General features: G+C 47.8%; 1 protein-coding gene across 3 annotated transcripts in view; it reads left to right on the forward strand.

The window, feature by feature from the left end:
• Window positions 1-16,866, forward strand: part of TRIO (trio Rho guanine nucleotide exchange factor) — a 222,543-nt gene that overhangs the window by 132,394 nt on the left and 73,283 nt on the right. For all 3 annotated transcript variants that reach the window (XR_004678030.1, XM_034998849.1, XM_034998847.1), the window contains exons 31-33: window positions 1,965-2,107; window positions 2,697-2,796; window positions 14,936-15,179. Coding sequence is in view for 2 of the 3 variants with exons in the window: in XM_034998849.1 (XP_034854740.1) it covers window positions 1,965-2,107; window positions 2,697-2,796; window positions 14,936-15,179 (487 nt within the window). In the remaining variant the exon portion in view is untranslated. The remainder of the gene's footprint in view (window positions 1-1,964; window positions 2,108-2,696; window positions 2,797-14,935; window positions 15,180-16,866) is intronic.

Below are 16,866 nucleotides of genomic sequence, written 5' to 3' on the forward strand. Positions count from 1 at the left end.
GGTGGTTGAGATGGAGGTGATGGTGGTTGAGATGGAGGTGATGGTGGTTGAGATGATGATGAGGGTGGTTGAGATGATGGTGGAGGTGCTTCAGGTGATGGTGGAGGTGGTTGAGGTGGTGGTGGAGGTGGTTGAGTTGATGGAGGTGGTTGAGGTGATGGTGGAGGTGGCTGAGATGGAGGTGGAGGTGGTTGAGATGGAGATGATGGTGGCAGGGGAGAAAGCGGTGCTGGTGGAGCTGATGATGGCAGAGGATGAGGTACTGGTGGTAATGACAATGATACTGATGGCCTGGTAGTTATAAAACAAAGCTGTGGTCTTTTTTATGTTGTCCTCTGGAAGGGAGAACTTGATTTCTAAATCCTTCCTTAAACAGACAGAGACTACCAAGAGTCCGAAACAAACTATTCCCATCTCTTAGACAAGTGGGACCTTTTATTCAGTATTTAGGTAGCTTACGTTTCTCTTACTGTTTGTGAAAAATTGGCACCTGTTTTCCTTGTTCAATTTCCTTAAGGTCAGGAGAATTCCTCTCCATAAATGCAATGATCACTTCACTCTATTAAATCATGAGAATTGCATTTATTCTGAACCATAGTAACAGTTTCCCTCAGTTGTCTTCTAAACTCTGCCAAATGTTCTTTCTCAGATGCTTCTCTTGGTTTAACCTGAACATTTGTATCAGGCATTTAAATGCCAATAGATCTGCAGTTTTCAAAGTTTTGCATTGTGAGACACCTCTGTTTCCTGCACGGACTCCCCTAGTCCCTGATCCCTGCCTCTGGCCCCAGAAGAACTTGGGTTACTGCTGTCCCGGTCTCAGGTTTGGGGACAAGAGGCTCCTTTTATCCTTCATTTAGTTCCCTGTTCCTAGTCCTACGTGACTTTAAAGATACATCCTCCAGTTAAAACATTTTACGTAGGAAAAAGATTCTCAATTTTCATTTCCTTTCCCAACATGGGCCTTGACTTTCTGTTTTGGAAGACAAGGTGCACCATGAGAAAATGCTCACTCTCGGTCAGGATCTCAGCTGTAATCCCTCTGACGACTGTTTCAGTCATTTACAGGGAATTATGCTTATGTCATAGGAGGTTGATGTTTTCCACAAGGAAATTAAAAACTGTTACTAAGGCCTAGAACATGCAAAAAGAAAGAAGAAACCTCCTCTGAGGCCAAGTGAAAGGAAAAAAATCTGGAAAGAGTGCTGCCTTATGTGTTCATTCAACAAATGCTTATTAAATATCTACTGTGTATCATTTTCAGAAAATATTTCTCGAAAGTTGTAATGAAGTTGAGGTAAACCCACTGTCTGTAACTGGCAGTAGGTTAACCGGTTTATGCTACGGGTATAACCAGAGGTAGGGGAAAGCAGAGCTTGGGAGGACGGGCTCTGTCTTCCACGTGGATGGTGTCCGTCCGGTGCCAGCCTGAGAATTCCAGCTGCTTCCCGTGCCCGCCGGGTGGCCTCGGGCACATTTTGACACAAGGATAAGGGGGCCCTGACTCCATGGAGTGCTGTGGGAGTGAACACAGGGGCAGGTGGGGGCACGGTGGCATCTGCAGCCGTAGTTTCCAGAGTGCAGCGGATGAGGCAGCAAGATGTGGGCACAAGCGCAGGTGGCTGGGAACCGCTGACCACTGGTCTTTGCCGAAATAGCTTCAGAGACACTTGGGCTTGGGATTGGCTGCACTGTCACATTTACCCAGAGCTGCTTAAAAGGTTTGGGGGCTGGGGAATGATTGATTATTAAAATATTCAGAGATCTGGAGTAACATATATGCTATAAAATAAAAATGGTTTTGACTGAAAAATATTCAAAATGGCAAATTAAACATGGGATGTGGTTGCTGTAAAGTTATTTTGAAAATGGGAAACAAGGAATGTGGGAGACCTGAGTATGGTTAGTGTGGGTTCTGGAAAGGGCTGCTTCTGTATCCTGACTGACTCTCACGCCTCATTAAGGCTTCCAGTATAGAAAACAAGCAGGACTGGATAAAGCACATCCGTGAAGTAATACAGGAAAGGACTATTCACCTGAAGGGAGCCCTGAAGGAGCCCATTCACATCCCCAAGACGGCGCCGGCCACGAGGCAGAAGGGAAGGAGGTAAGTGCTGGGGATTTGGGAGGAGGTTTGTTTATTTAGTAGGGAGGGAACAAGGCACTGTTAACTTACTGTTTTTCAAAGATCATTTTTCTTAAATATTTTGAGGACTATTTTTTTAATACAGTTTATAAATAACATCATTCTTAGCAGTGAAATTGCTTTGTCAAGACGGGAACCTCCTTCGGCTTAAAGTAAATGAAGTATGCACATCCCTTTCTGTTGCCCTTTCTCATTGCAAGTGTGAGTCTGGACACATATATAGGTCGTGCGTGGGACCGGGACAAGCTGTATCATATCTTAGACGTTCATGTTTCTCGTTTCTGAGCTGGAAATTACCACAACTGTGTCTTCCCACTGTGCGCGTACACGGAGGACACACGTTGGACACGCCGCCCGGCGCGCAACAGGCAGCCACCGCGTAGCCAAGAGTGGCCTCCTGTCCCCGCTCACGCCATGCTGGTTGGGCAGCGTCACGCAGACGGATTTGCGCCTCTTTGAACAAATCGGCCTCCAGCGGCCGACAGGGGCTCTCCACTCGTCTTGAGAAATCCGGCAGGGTCAGGAATGAACAGTTTGTTTGCTTCTTCAGGGATGGAGAGGACCTGGATAGCCAGGGCGATGGGAGCAGCCAGCCGGACACAATTTCCATCGCCTCACGGACGTCTCAGAACACACTGGACAGTGATAAGGTGAGCTGTAACCAGCACTTTCTTTGGCGGGGCGGGGGGGTGGTAATAGCTAGTCTTGGATCCGATAAGAAGCAGCCTGTTTCTATCTATAAATGACAGTTTGTCACCAACATTTCCAAACAGTCGCTATGTGCTGAGTGGTGCCAGAAGCAGAGCAAGGACAAAAAGGTGGGGGTGTCAGGGGTAAAGTCTGAGGATTCAGGAAAAATTGCCTGCCCTTCCCAGTGTCATTACAGGTTTTCTCTCAGGGTGTTCTAGGGCAGGTGTTTAAGCTTTGTAATTTTACATGAAGCAGAAGAACCAGTCATTTTAGGTTAAATGCTTCACGGAGCCCCGATGAGAAAAGTGGAGCTGCTGTGATTCGGCAGGGGCGCCGGCATCCTCAGGTGGGCCCTGCGGCTCCGCCTCAGAACGTAGGTGTGGCAGGACGCAGGAAACGCTATCAGAAAACAGCCGAGGGGTAGAGTATCTCATGATCTGTCCTGATGGAATCCCAAAACCAACAAAAGAAATCGACGGGAGAATTTGGAATCCAGGCTAAGGTGAGGCACAGATCACCAGAGTCATCTGTAAAAGCCAGTGGGGGGACGTTCACGTCAGCTAAATAAGTCTTCCGTTCCCGCTGAGGTGAGCACGTGTCCTGTTTCTAAACTGCTAGACCAAGTTCTCCAAAAAGGTTATTTGATAGTAAATAGGGGTTTTACTTAATGTGCCAGCAGTTCAGAATTCCTGCGTTTCCTACTGTGTGATGTAGGCTGTACTTCCTTATGTGAGACATTCGTCCCGATGGGGGGACGCGGGAGTCTGTTCTTTGCCCGGTGTTTGCACAGCCCCTCGTTTGTAGCCAGGAAGTGTCCTGACTTCACCGTCCTTTGGAAGCGACTGCTGACCTAGGAGAGGGTCCAGTATCAGGGACTGTTTCCGATGGCAAGTCCCAGTGGCCCAGATGGGGGGGCTTTTTCTCACGCGATTTTGCAGAGGATTCATGGCGTGTAATGCAGTTTCCAAGAGAGAAGTAAGTGCGTTTAAAAGTATTGCTCCCCTACAACGATTTCTTTTTCAAAATCCTCCGGGTTTGAGTCATTTGTTTTTTTCTATTCAATTTTTTGAGTTCACTGAATTGTGAGTCCTAGAACTTAGAATGGTCGGAGTAATAGGATGGAGAAGAAAAACAGTGTCTCATTTTATTTTGTTCAGAGCCCAGTGGCAAATATGTCTTGCCAGTGGTAGTAATGAGGAAGAAGAGAGAGGAGACGTCAGGCATCTGGTATGCTATAGCCGTGTCTGCTGCCGTCCCGCCCCATAGCCATTTAGTTGAGAAAATAAAGTTTGAACTTGGAAACATTTCGTTAGACTATTTTCTTTAAAAAAAATCGAGGTGCCTGAGTTCTCTAAGCAGTCCGTTTACGCAAGACTCCCACCTGAAGGAAATAACAGTAGCTCAGGTTGAGGGGAGCGGCCACCTTCCTTCACCCCTCACAGACTCGCCGGTGAGCATCCCCACTCTGACCATCGATCGGCCCATCAGGCTAACAAGTGCACGTTCTTCCGGATACACTCTTCATGGATCTGGTCTGGGCTTACTCTAGAAATGAGTTTTAAAGTTTACTTTCTAGAAATAAGGTATTCGAATGAAATTGCCAAACAGATAAATACCTGTAAAAGGTTTTGCCTTTTGAAAGGTATGTTTTGCCTTTTGAAACGTGTGTTAAGACTTTCCTGGAGGTTGGTCCAAAAAGAAAGGGTGACTCTTTTTTCAGGTGGTATATGTGTAAATGGGTGGGTGTCAGTGGTGGTTTGGAAATGCCCCCTGTGTCTGGTAAGGGGCTCTGACTCCTTTTCCCACTCAGATGGAGTTGGTCCGCTGCGTGCTGTGCTTTCTGGCCCGTGGAATATTTCTGCACTCGTACTCTGTCCGAGCCCTCATCCCCTGAGGTGTGGCTGACTGCAGTTCACAGAAATAAGACTCTATCCTGGAGTTAGGAAGAGTGTAACTAGTTGTGCTTCGGATCTGTTGTAGTAGGATAGGCTTATGTGAACTTGGACGCAGGCCTGCACGAGTCCTATAGAAAAATGAGGCATTATCCTAAAGCTAGTATGATAGCAAATTCTGTTTGTCCCCAGTGAGAGAGGAGGAATGAATCACTACCAGAAAAGTATAGGTTTGCAGGAATTAACCATCTTACCCTGCGAGTCTACCAGGGTGTTAGGCTTTTTAAAGAACTATCTACTGAATCTTCTACCTGTGGAGGTAATTCACCATTTTCTGCTTCCCTCATCTAGTGCATGATCTCTAAACTTCGGTGTGTAGCTCAGAACTCCCTGAGGACCACTTCTGCAGATACAGCCCCTCCACCCGCGCTGTACAGAGGCTCTCTCGCCGGCAGCTCCCAGCCTGACGTTCCCGTGATTCCTAGCCATCTGGAAGTAATGACACTCCAGAACTCGTTTTTTAAGTGGACCTGGCATGTATTTCCTTAAAGATCCCTCACTGAGATCATAGGTGCTTGATAAGCTCAAAAGTACCAAAAAGGGATGAACTGTCTTCCTAAGACCGTAGAACTGCAGCTAGTTACCTTCTTCAGTTCTTGGGGTCTGTATTTAGGATGAGAATAAATAGCATGTGGTATTTCATGATGATAAAATCTGGAGTTTGGAGAGGACATTCCCATTTGGCCTTATGTGAGAGAAAGGATGTGTTTGCTACCACATGAATGCCAGTATGTCTGTGTTCTCTGCTTCCGGAGGGTTCTCCTGTTGCTTTCTCCCCGTTTTATACTTCTAGTAGATATTTCAGGGTTGTAGACGAGTCAGGAAAATACATTTTGAAAATTAGGCAACTGCATCCTTTTTCGAGTTAGCTTGTAAAACGCACTGTTTGCCTGAACTAGGCTTAGCCAGAAAACCCCCTTCTCTCTGATGGCAGTAACTTTTCTTGTCTCAGGGTTCTTTCCACCCCGCATATTTCAGGTTTAAGCAGCCTCTGATGACACAGGCAGATAGATCTGGTGAGGGAAATTACTTAACCATATTCTGCCTGTTGGACTTAATATATGATGCCTGGTTATGAGTTAGTTGTTATCAAGGACTTTGGTTTCATTTCAGAAACTGGGTGGGGGGATGTTTTTGACTCGGCCTCTTGGAGAATTCGTAAGGAAAAGTTATCTGCCCAGTGCTGTAGTAATTCTCGATGAGGCACATAGGATGTTTCTGGAAGAGTCTGTTGAGGAGGGGCTGCTGGAGACGCCCTCTTTCCAGGGAGCACTGTTTGCAGAGCTGAATAGGCATGTCACAGATACAAACCACATGCCTCATGAGCACATTTCTTTCTTTGAAAACATCAGGTTTAAAATATGCCATCTCCTTGTTCCAAAAGTAAGTTTAGCAGCGATTCTTGCCCATATTCATGGTACTTAACGCTGATAAAATGATCTTATGAAAATATAATTTGGATTCCAAAGAAATCAAATTGTTGCCAGATTCTTATCTCATTTGTCCTGAGCTTGTCTCCCTGAGGTAGGGAGGAGAATGCTGAGCCAGCCTTCAGGACACTGAGGAGATGAGGGAGGTCGGATGACCCTCACAGGGCCACCCAGCAGCGGAAAGCTAAAGCCAGGAACAAAATGTGGATTTAATTACCTGCTAGAGTCTAGACCTTATTATTTCACATTAGTGCTGGATATGGAGCTAAATATTTTAGTGTATTAAAGAAGCATTTTTAACCTTTTCCCTTCTGTTTGCCTTATTAGTCTATGGTTCATTTTACATAACAAAAATTTATAAAGAAAATAGAAAATACAGGAATCAAATATAGGCTACTCTAGAACAAAGCATCTTGGGGTCAAGATGAATTGCCAAAGCAAGATGAGGGGGCCTGTGGGCAAGCTGACCCAAGCCTTCGGGGGCCAGTGTGAGCTTTCTTTTACATCGAAGGTAAAGCAGTTCTTATTTTTACTGAATGAGAAATTCAACTGAGACTGATACTTGGCATGAACTGCCCTAAGCTTAAAATGTGAATATATGAATCCACATATTTAAAAGAGGAAGTGGTTTCAGTTACTCTTAATGAAGTCTATATAGCACTATATTGGGGATAGGCGATTTTATGCAGTTAAAAAGTCAACCAACTTTCTCTATGAAGTGACATTCTAACGACAGGAACTTGGATTTATGTAAATTGTAGTGTACACATTTTAAAATGGGGCCAAATTCACGTTTTGAGAGCGGAAACCTGCGTTGAGCCTACTTAGGAAATACCACCTGCTTCCTTCCAGCCCCCCTTGCGCACCTGGCACAGAGCAGCCCTGCCAGGAGCCACATGAACCCTGGTTCTGAGCTCCGCAGCTTGCCTTCCGAGCTCTCCTGCTGGCCGAAAGTGCTGGAAGCAAGAGGGTGCCTTGGCTCTTAGGAGGAGCTCAAGCTGTTGGCCTTGCCAGAGCTCTCAGTCTCCTAGGACCTCACGTAGGTGTGCCCCTGTGTGGGCATGACAGCGAGTGCTTTAATTCAGAAGCCTTTCTCCAGGACAGAGTTTTAGTCTCCCCAGACAGAATACCCCAGACTTGCTCAGAGTGTGACAGAGTGGTTACATCACATAGCAGATGCTTAGGAACAAGGAAGTGCTCGCCAGCCAGACCTCTGGGCTCTGCTCCTTAGCAGCCTTGGGCAGTTAGCTCACCTGTCTGTGCCTCAGTCTCCTCATCTGTAACTGGGGACAATACTTAACTACTCAGCTCATGGGGCTGTGAATATTGAAAATGTGTAATGTGCTGAGAACAGTGCCTAGCATGTACTGAGCACTTAATGAATATTAGCTATTGCTATGTCTTCATCGTTAAAAGTGCTGCCTTCTCCCTCATTCCTGGACTGTTGATATTCACTGCTAGCTGTTGCCGATCACTCTCTGTGTCGGCCTCTCTGTCCTCCTATTTGCCCGCTCTTGACTGCAGTGGATTTGGAGCTGTGTTTGTTAGGAGCTAGAAGCTGCCCTAAGAATAAATTGCTCAGTGTTAGTGCCTGGACGTAAGCATTGTGGGGGTTCGACAGTAAACTACCCCATACTGAATGGGGGGGGTCAATGAAGAAGAGGGGGGATTCCTGCTCAAAACATTTCCCACCCCCCCCAACACACACTCATCTTTAACCCTACGGAATTAGCTGCATTGTGGCCACAGGCACATAAAAGGACTGCATGCTCTTCACAGATGTCACCCATCTTTGTCGATCACCCACTGTGATCCAGCCCAGGACAGGTGCTTCAGCACAGGAATGAACAGGGAGACAAGGCCCCTGCCCCCACCAGCAGCCTGGGTGATGGAGCACACCTGGTGTTTGTTTCTTCCTTTTGCTAATCTTTGTTTTCAATTTTCCTTAGTGGCTGTGGTTTTTTGTAATTTTTGACAAGTTTTTTAAGTGCTTTCATAAAACCACAAAGTGGAATGTAGTCTTTGATAATTTTAGTTAATCAGAAAAACAGAATTGCCCACGCTAGAGAGCCTCAGTTCTTTTTCTTTTCCATTTTTTTTCAGTAGGCTCCATGCCTGGCATGGAGCCCAGTGTGGGGCCTGAACTCAGGACCCTGAGATCAAGACCCTGACCTGAGATCAAGAGTCAGATGCTTAACCGACTGACCCACCCAGGCGCCCCAGAAAGCCTCAGTTCTTCTTTTTTTTTTTTAAGATTTTTATTTATTTATTTGACAGAGAGAGACACAGTGAGAGAGGGAACACAAGCAGGGGGAGTGGGAGAGGGAGTGGGAGAAGCAGGCCTCCCGCAGAGCAGGGAGCCCGACGCGGGGCTCGATCCCAGGACCCTGGGATCATGACCTGAGCCGAAGGCAGACACTTAACGACTGAGCCACCCAGGCGCCCCAGAAAGCCTCAGTTCTAAGCAAAGACAGATTTTTTTTTTTTAATACAAAATTTGGGTAGAAATGTAACAAGAGTGTTTATTAAAATAGTGGTACACTGAAAAGTGCTTTTAATGTAAATTTTACAGTACTGATCAGTACAGTACTATTGAAGGTCATGACATAGTTTTGATTTGGACTTGAGGCTGGAGGTTTATTCTAGTTGTTCTTCCTTCTGGCGAGAAGCCCAGTCAGCTGGCTAACTGGCTGTCATTCCTTAGCTCTTTGCATTGGTATCCCTCCATCAAAGACAAAGAGTCATTTTTCACGTTACCTTTTCTGGATGAAGGATGGTCTTGCTCACTCAGGAAACTCAGCAAACAGGTTTCTGTGGGTTAAAGTGTCTTACAAAGCTTCCTGTTTTCCAGGGCCAGATGACTTAAGGTAATGGTGGTGGTCAGCTGTCTACTTTCCAGCTCTTGCGCCTTTTTCGGCATGAACCCCCTGTGCTCGTTCATTCCCCCCCCCCCGCCCCCATGCCTGTTCAGCAGGTGCTAGCATTTCTCGTTCTAGTATGTGAGCGAGGGGAAATGAGATGTTGGCACAGGTCAGTGTCTGTGAAGCCTTGAAGCCTGATACATATCGCTGTCCTGTCTCCAGTTAGCCTGACTTTTGTACATTTAAATTTGCCTTTTTAGTTGTGGCTTTTAAATTGGGTTTTTTTACATCTAATTTTCCATTCCACCTCATGTATATCAATCACACAGTCAAGGAGGCCTTGGTTCCAAGAATTATTTTCATATCAGAAAACGTGCGTGATTATTTTCATATCAGTGCGTGATCACGTCAGTAAAGAGTGAAGAATTAACGTCCCTGAATACCACACTCAGTATTTCTTTTCTGGATAAAATGTTGGGTATGGTAAGCTGGTGCTTTTGGAAAAAAAAGAAAAATTCTCTCACAGATTTCTTTTGCGTGTGTGTATGGTAAAAACCATGTAAAAATTACCCTATTAACCATTTGTTCAGTTCTCACAGATTTCTTTCTGTACCCTCGATGTGTGAGAGCCCATGACAGTGGCCCTCCCTGAAACTCAGCAGCAGATTTTGGTGAAGGCTTCTCCCATGGACGTGGCGTCAGGGTCGGGATGAGCGTGGGCTCTGCGGCCCACGCCTCCGTGAAGTTGCGCAGTGAGAAGCCTGGGTGGGTGAGAGCCTGGGGTGGGATGCATTTCCTTGAGGAGCTCTCTGGCTACCAGAGGCGGCCTCCCTCTTGGAAGCATTGCCGGTAATGGAGCTGTACTCTCTCATCCCCTGAACCAAGCAACCAGTCTTTGGTCCGCTCTGTGTGAAACCTCCACAAAACCGCAAGACTCTTTTGTGAGGTTTCTGAATGACTGAACCGTACTGGGCTGTAGGATGGGACTGTTCACAGAGTTGATACACTTTGTTCTTTGGGGGAAAATGGCTTTTATTAGACCACAATGCCGCTTTCCTTTTGAATTGCTCTCAGAAAATTGGCCAGACACCCACCTGCAGTTGATCTTCGGTTCTTGAAGTAGAATCATTTGCAGCAGGGGCTGCATCGTCCACCATGGCTGTTGTGAAGAGCCTGCTCTTCCTCCAGCAGAACCTGCCGCACAGCTCACCTGGGAGTGCCGTCAGCTCTTTGCTGTCAGACTCTGTGTTCTGGCAACATCAGACTGCCTCGTTGTCATGCACCAGGGAGGGGATGCTCTGAGGAGTGGTGGGCTGAGAATTCCCCAGCCGTGGGGACTAAAACAGTTTAGTCACCACCATTAACTGGGTTCAGGCAAAGCAACAGTATAATGTGGTTTCTCCAGAAAACATAAAAAGTAAAATTCTGTTCTGTGTGGTGAAGATTCAGCATGCCAATGATCGGAGATGAGTATTTCATTCTTTTGGGTGAAAGCCCACAGCTTGTTCACATTCAGTCTTTCTGGAGAGAATTCAGGCAGAGGGACCCTGGTTTGATTCCGCTGATCGAGTCATTGGATCATTGGAGTTCCCCTGGGAGCCCTCTTCGAGGGACACAAGGTGGTCTGGTCCTGCAGGAGGCATTTCATGGCTGGTTTCCATCGTCTGTGCGCTAAGGCGCGTTCACGGCCATGGTTTTTAGTCATCACAGTTGTTTTTTAAAGGAGAAAAGCAGAAAGATTGGGGGTGGGGGGAGGACTGTCTTCTGATGTGAATTTCACAAGAGTTAACGTGAGTCATGGAAACTGAGATTTTCATCAATTGCAATCCTAAACTATGTGCATGTGGTAAGGAGCCCCTGATAGAAGTCCATAAAACCCACAGAAGTGAACAAGGGTCCTGTGTGAAAATGTTCTCAAGGTACGCTTGGAAGAGAGAAGTGAGTTGTAAACTAGATCAGTGGAATGGTAACTCAGCACAGTAATGAAATTGGGTCACTGGTGATGGAAGTAGCATTGAAAACAGATACAATCTCGGTCACACTTCATGACGTCTGTTATCTGAACTTTTTCTCCTTAGGAATTCAGTTCCTAAAAGGCAGTAATGATTTGCATTGCTTCCTCAAAATAGTTACTTTAAGTCTTTTATTTTTCAAAGTTTTTTTTTTTTAAGTTAGCAAACTGGTTTTAAAGGCAGGTTTTGTAGTAAGTTTAAAATATTCAGATGTGAACATTGAGACAGAAATCCGCAGGACTTCTGTGCCTTAGAAAACATCCTTTTAGTCCTCCCCTTAAAGATTTGTGAAGGAGATTCTCATGGTAAAGCCAAACAGATACAGTGTTTTGTAACGATAATTTTAGCACTGTTTGAAAACAGATTCTTGTACTAGATTCTGTTAGTAAGTTCTCTAAAGTCTTTGAAAAAGAATTTTAACTCAGTGTGAGATTCTTTGTCAGAACAGCCTTGATTTTTATTTCTTATGCTCGGTCAAGTCCACAGATGTTTCCAATAGTTTTTGATTACTCTGTAAGGGGCTAAGGCATCAGTGCCAGAAATAAAGTCGAGCTTAACGCTCCGCTTCTTCTTGGGCAGCCCCTTTCTCTCCTTCCCACCCTTCCCCCACCCGCAGAATGCACCACGTGGCTTTGAGCAGTCTGAGAAATTAATAAAACGCTCAAGAATGAAGCCAGCAAAGGGCTGGTGATGAGATAATGTGTCTTGAAGTTGTGCTTCCCAGGGCGGGGGGTGGAGAAACGTCCAGGCGGCGTGAGGGGCTGGTGGCTTGGGGCTCTGGGAAGGGGGCGACGCGCTGCGCACCCACATGCACAGGCAGGTCACTGGTGGCTGTGGGAGAGCTGAAGGGGGCCTGAAGGGGGCCGTAGGAAGTATGGACCCTGCGGGGCCTCAGCACGCTGGACTCCATACTGCGGCTCCTTCACTGGTCACACCTTCCCTGGGACAGGAAACATTCCTCCTTTTTGTTACAGGGATTAACCACTTCCATAATGTGGGGTTTTACAAGGAAAATTCTCCAGCCTGGGCCTCTGCCTTTAGCTTTTTAACGTTAGCATCTTCGATTGTTCACGGAGACACGTGTAAGATTTAGCATGGGTTTCCCACAGAGGAATTTATACCATTTAGAAGGGGATTAAACATTTGTGAGTAATTTCCTTTGTGGCCTAGCAAAGACAGTTCGTCTTGTTGATATCTGTGCTTTATTATGGAAGAGTTTTGTTGTGTTTTGCTTTCTGTGGTTGTCTTGTGGACATGTGTTTCTTATTGTAAATATCTAACTTTCTCTCCAAAGAGAGGCTGTTAGAACAGGAGGATAATGAATAGCATGGGGCATGACAGGGGGCCCTGAGCCTGTGCGGGAGGCATGGATTCCCAGGTCTCTGTGAGCGCGGGGGAGCTGCGAGGCCTCTGGAACGAGGCTGCTTCCCAGCATGGGGTCTGGCCAGCCCTTCCACCCATGGGCCACAGCCCAGCCCGCCTGCTCTCCTGCCGTGCAGGGGGACAGAAGCCCGGGCATGTGGCACATTGAACATAGGCAGAGGTAGCTCCTGAAGTCACGTTCTATTTCGGTTTTTCAAATGCAGTGCCTTCATTTTTAGAGCAAGCCTATTTGGCCTTTTTCACTTCCGCAAATGTTGGACTGCTGCTGGATGCAAAGCACTGGGCGAGCTGGGCGTTCAGCCTATCAACGCTGCCTCGTACGGACTCCGTACCTGCCGCTGTGGGCACTGGGGCTCAGCGGTGACCAGGACGGGCCCCATCTCTCCCCTCACGGACCAGGCATGGAAGGTTCACAGAAAAACAACAAGCCTGTTTGCTGGTGCTGAGGGCACACACATACATAACCCAAGACATGGCTCATTTCAGAATCGTGACAATTTATTTAAACACTCAGTGCTAAGGTAGATGCAGGAGCAACTTCTAAGAGAGCTTTTTTTTTTTTTTTTTAAGATTTTATTTATTTATTTGACAGAGAGAGAGACGAGGAGAGAGGGAACACAAGCAGGGGGGAGTGGGAGAGGGAGAAGCAGGCTTCCCGCTGAGCAGGGAGCCCGATGCGGGGCTCGTCCCAGGACCCCGGGATCATGACCTGAGCCGAAGGCAGACGCCTAACGACTGAGCCACCCAGGCGCCCTCTAAGAGAGCTTTGATGGGTGGGCAGAGCTTAAAATAGACAAAGCGAAGACGAGGGGGCTCTGAGCAGACAGGACCTCATGCACACAGTGCAGGCAGGATGCACCTCAGAGAAGACATACTCCAGGCTGTGGGTCACGTGAGGAGAAGCCAGCGAACATGCCTGGCAGGGCGGGCTGGGACCTGGCTGTGGGAACTTTGAATCCCATGCTCGGCAGTTGAGGCCTGAGGTGCTCGAATGGAGGCTTTACATTTCACAAAGGCAACTGCCAGCAGTGCTCCCCTGGCTTGGAAAGTGAGCCTCCATGGAGTATGGTAGAGAGGCCGCCGGGAGGCCACCGTAAGATCCACATGACGTGTGGCATGGCAGGGCAGAGGAAGGAGGTAATCCGAGGGCCTGCCTTAGGTCTGTTTGATGGCATTTGGAGAGCAAGAGTTTTTAACTTGGGTGACTTAATTGTGATATCATTATCCAAAAGGCACCACTGGAAGATAAACAAATTGGGGAGGTGGGTAATGAGTCATGTCCTGGGCTGACTGCTTTGGAGGGAAATGTCCACAACGGTGAGGGCAACCGTGTCTAGCTGTCATCTGGGATGTCTGCTTGGGGGGGAGTCCTCAGCGTAGAGTGTGTGGTTACAGAGCCATATCGGGGCACAGAGCTGGAGCCACCGGGCTACCTGGATTGAAGAGCCGGAGGGGACAATCCAAAGACGGGGAGCTGGTTCACAACATCTCGTGGAGGACCGATGTTAGTGTGTGTGATTATGAGCTGTCCCCATGGTGTGAACAGTCTGAGGGGCAGACATATGGGGTACAGGCCACAGTAAGCAAGTGGCCACGAGAAGGCCACACACCTGTTTTATAAGCAGAGATCATGGCGTGGATGTATCTTTCTGGAGTTCATGGATTCGCTTCGAAGGGCCTAAGCATTAGTAGAGTTTTAATGGACAGAAAATGGGAGTGAGCTTAGTGAGAGGAGAGAAGAAGGGAAAGGAGCTTCAGGCCAGAAACACGTAGCATATGGGAAAGAAGCCAGTGTCCGTAGAGCATATGGGCTGGCATGCTGAAGCACAGCGTGGGCAGGGGGCCTGCAAGGGATTGGCGGGGAGCGTCCACTAAGAGGTGTCCTGGAGGGACACCTGGGGAGGCGCTCTTGCAGGGTTTCGCAGAGAGAGTAAGGCATGCTCTGCCCGTATGTGGGGTCTCGCGGCCCCTTCGGTCTCCCTGCTCTGTGGCTGCTCCGTGTTGGACCCAGGTGGTGCCCGAGAGCCCTCACGATAATAGCACGGGATGCTCCAGCGCCAAGTCGGAAGTGAAATTTTGAATAAAACTGTCATGTCATCACCCTGTGGTGCAGGGATCCCCCAAGTAGCCTTGAAACAGGTTTTACTAGTTAGCCCTGTGTTTAAAAATGATTATTATAGCACATTTTGAGCAATAATGTCTCAGGCACAAAATGATGTGGACGCTCCTATGAAAAATTGTATCAGGTTCTGACCGCGAAACCCTCAGAAATCATAACCATATATTAAAACCCCAAAAGGTCCGTAACTGCCCACATAATTCCGAAGGGAAACGAGGGGGTAGTGAGACTGGAGAGCCCTGACTCAGGCGGGGGCAGGACAGGACGTTGCTGGCCCAGGTCGGCCTCCCCGCCGCCGGGGCAGTGACTGGGCCTCGCTGACGTGTCCCTCTCCCTCCCCAGCTCTCTGGTGGCTGCGAGCTGACAGTGGTGATCCACGACTTCACCGCCTGCAACAGCACAGAGCTGACCATCCGCCGGGGCCAGACCGTGGAGGTTTTGGAACGGCCCCACGACAAGCCTGACTGGTGTCTGGTGCGGACCACCGACCGGTCCCCCGCTGCAGAAGGCCTGGTTCCCTGCGGCTCTCTGTGCATCGCCCACTCGAGAAGTAGCATGGAAATGGAGGGCATCTTCAACCACAAAGGTAGGAATCCTGAGGCACGGCTGGCTAGTGCCCACTGGGAATGACCCTGGTGCTTCTGGCCCTGTTTCTTTGCAGCCTTGTCCTGTGTGCCTCAGGCCGTTCTCACCGTGGCTCTGGGCCTTTCTAATCCCATCAAGAACTGCAGTGGAAACAAGGATTGCACATGTTGCTCAGAAATGATGATTGCCTCATTTCCCAAAATCGTATCCGTTTGGAGAATGAAAAGGGGGCTGTTCTTTTTGGGCCAGTGTCCTTCATAAATGGAGAACACAAAGAAGGAAGAAGGTGCCATTCTCCTCCAGGGGATGAAAGCAGGTAGGGGAGGTGGGATCGTATTCAGCTTCTCCTTCATGAGGTTTTCACGTTGTGGATTTTTTATTTTGTTAGTGTTAATCCCAGGAAATCAAGCATGCAGGCCCTGAGCTTAGCCACGCCTCCTCTCTCTCCTGTAAAGTATCTCAGAACTCGCCCAAGTGCCCGGGCTCCCCAGGCGGCGTCGCATTGGAGCTGGCCCCGAGGGAGAGGGTGGCGGGTTGGGCAGGGCTCAGGGTGGGGGGAAGGCCGCGGCTGTGCCGTGACTCTGACAGCAGGGGCTTCTGAAAGAAGCACTTTTCCCCTGAAATGACAGGCTGTTTGAACCAAACAGCATTTGGCATTCCTTGGTGGTTCTTCTATTTAAAGGTAACTGTGGCAAGACTGCTTTTCCGTGTGTGTCTAGATGGGTCAGTAATGGGCTCCTGGCGATAGTACGAGGGCATGTTTGTCCACAGTGTCCAGCGTGGCAGCCGCCGGACAAATGTGGCTGCTGGGCACTTCAGATGTGGCCCGTTGGAACTGAGGTGCTCTGCGGGGTGTCAGACACTGCTAGATTTGAAGACCTACCTGAAAAACCACATGTAACTGTTTTAGAGCCATGATAGGTTGAAATGCTAATAGAGTTCATAGAGTTAAATAAAATGTTATAACTAATGTCTTCATTTCCTGTTTACTTTTTGAAACTGTGGCTACTTAGAAAATTTTAAATTGCGTATGCAGCTTGCTTGACATTTCTGTTAGACAGTGCTGGTTTTATCTCCGTGAAAAGCAAATTTGAGACTTTAAGCCCTTTTGAGAAACATTGGTCATTTATAGCTTCTAGAAAAGTGCAGAATGTGTAGAGTTTATCTGCTTTGAACCATATTATGTCACAGTCTTCATTTCTCTGCAACACTGGCAGATGGCACACTCTTCCAGATCTGGGGAGATGCAGTTTGTTTTCCTGAGAGAAGATCACTCTACTCTGCCATATTCCTGTTCTTTTCTATTAATTTTGGAATATTCTGGTCACTCCCTCCATTTGTCATCTGTGCTCTCTTTGCATTCTTCATGACCTGTCTCGGGGCCCTTCCTCTGGCTACGGAGGTGCATTGAGCTCATTGCATTGAGCTCAATGAGGCTGCACAGGATACAGTTACTGATTAGCTCACCTCATTAATTATGGGCACAACCCTGGTCCAGATCCCTCAGGGCCTAAATGTGACCTGAATGTCACCCCAGTAAGAAATTAGAAGAATTCGGCTATCATTTCTCCAGGGATCCAAACAGAAAGAGAATTTTCCAATTTTGGCCAAAAGCCGAGGTGTGGGCTTTCATTCCTGGCGAAGCTGTCTGTGAGTTTAGAGCAGCAGTGGATAGCCCCCCCTACCCC

The sequence above is a fragment of the Mirounga leonina genome, unplaced genomic scaffold (genome assembly GCF_011800145.1).
Source record: "Mirounga leonina isolate KUSES-001 unplaced genomic scaffold, KU_Mleo_1.0 Mir_95, whole genome shotgun sequence".
In the NCBI taxonomy this organism is placed as follows: domain Eukaryota; kingdom Metazoa; phylum Chordata; class Mammalia; order Carnivora; family Phocidae; genus Mirounga; species Mirounga leonina.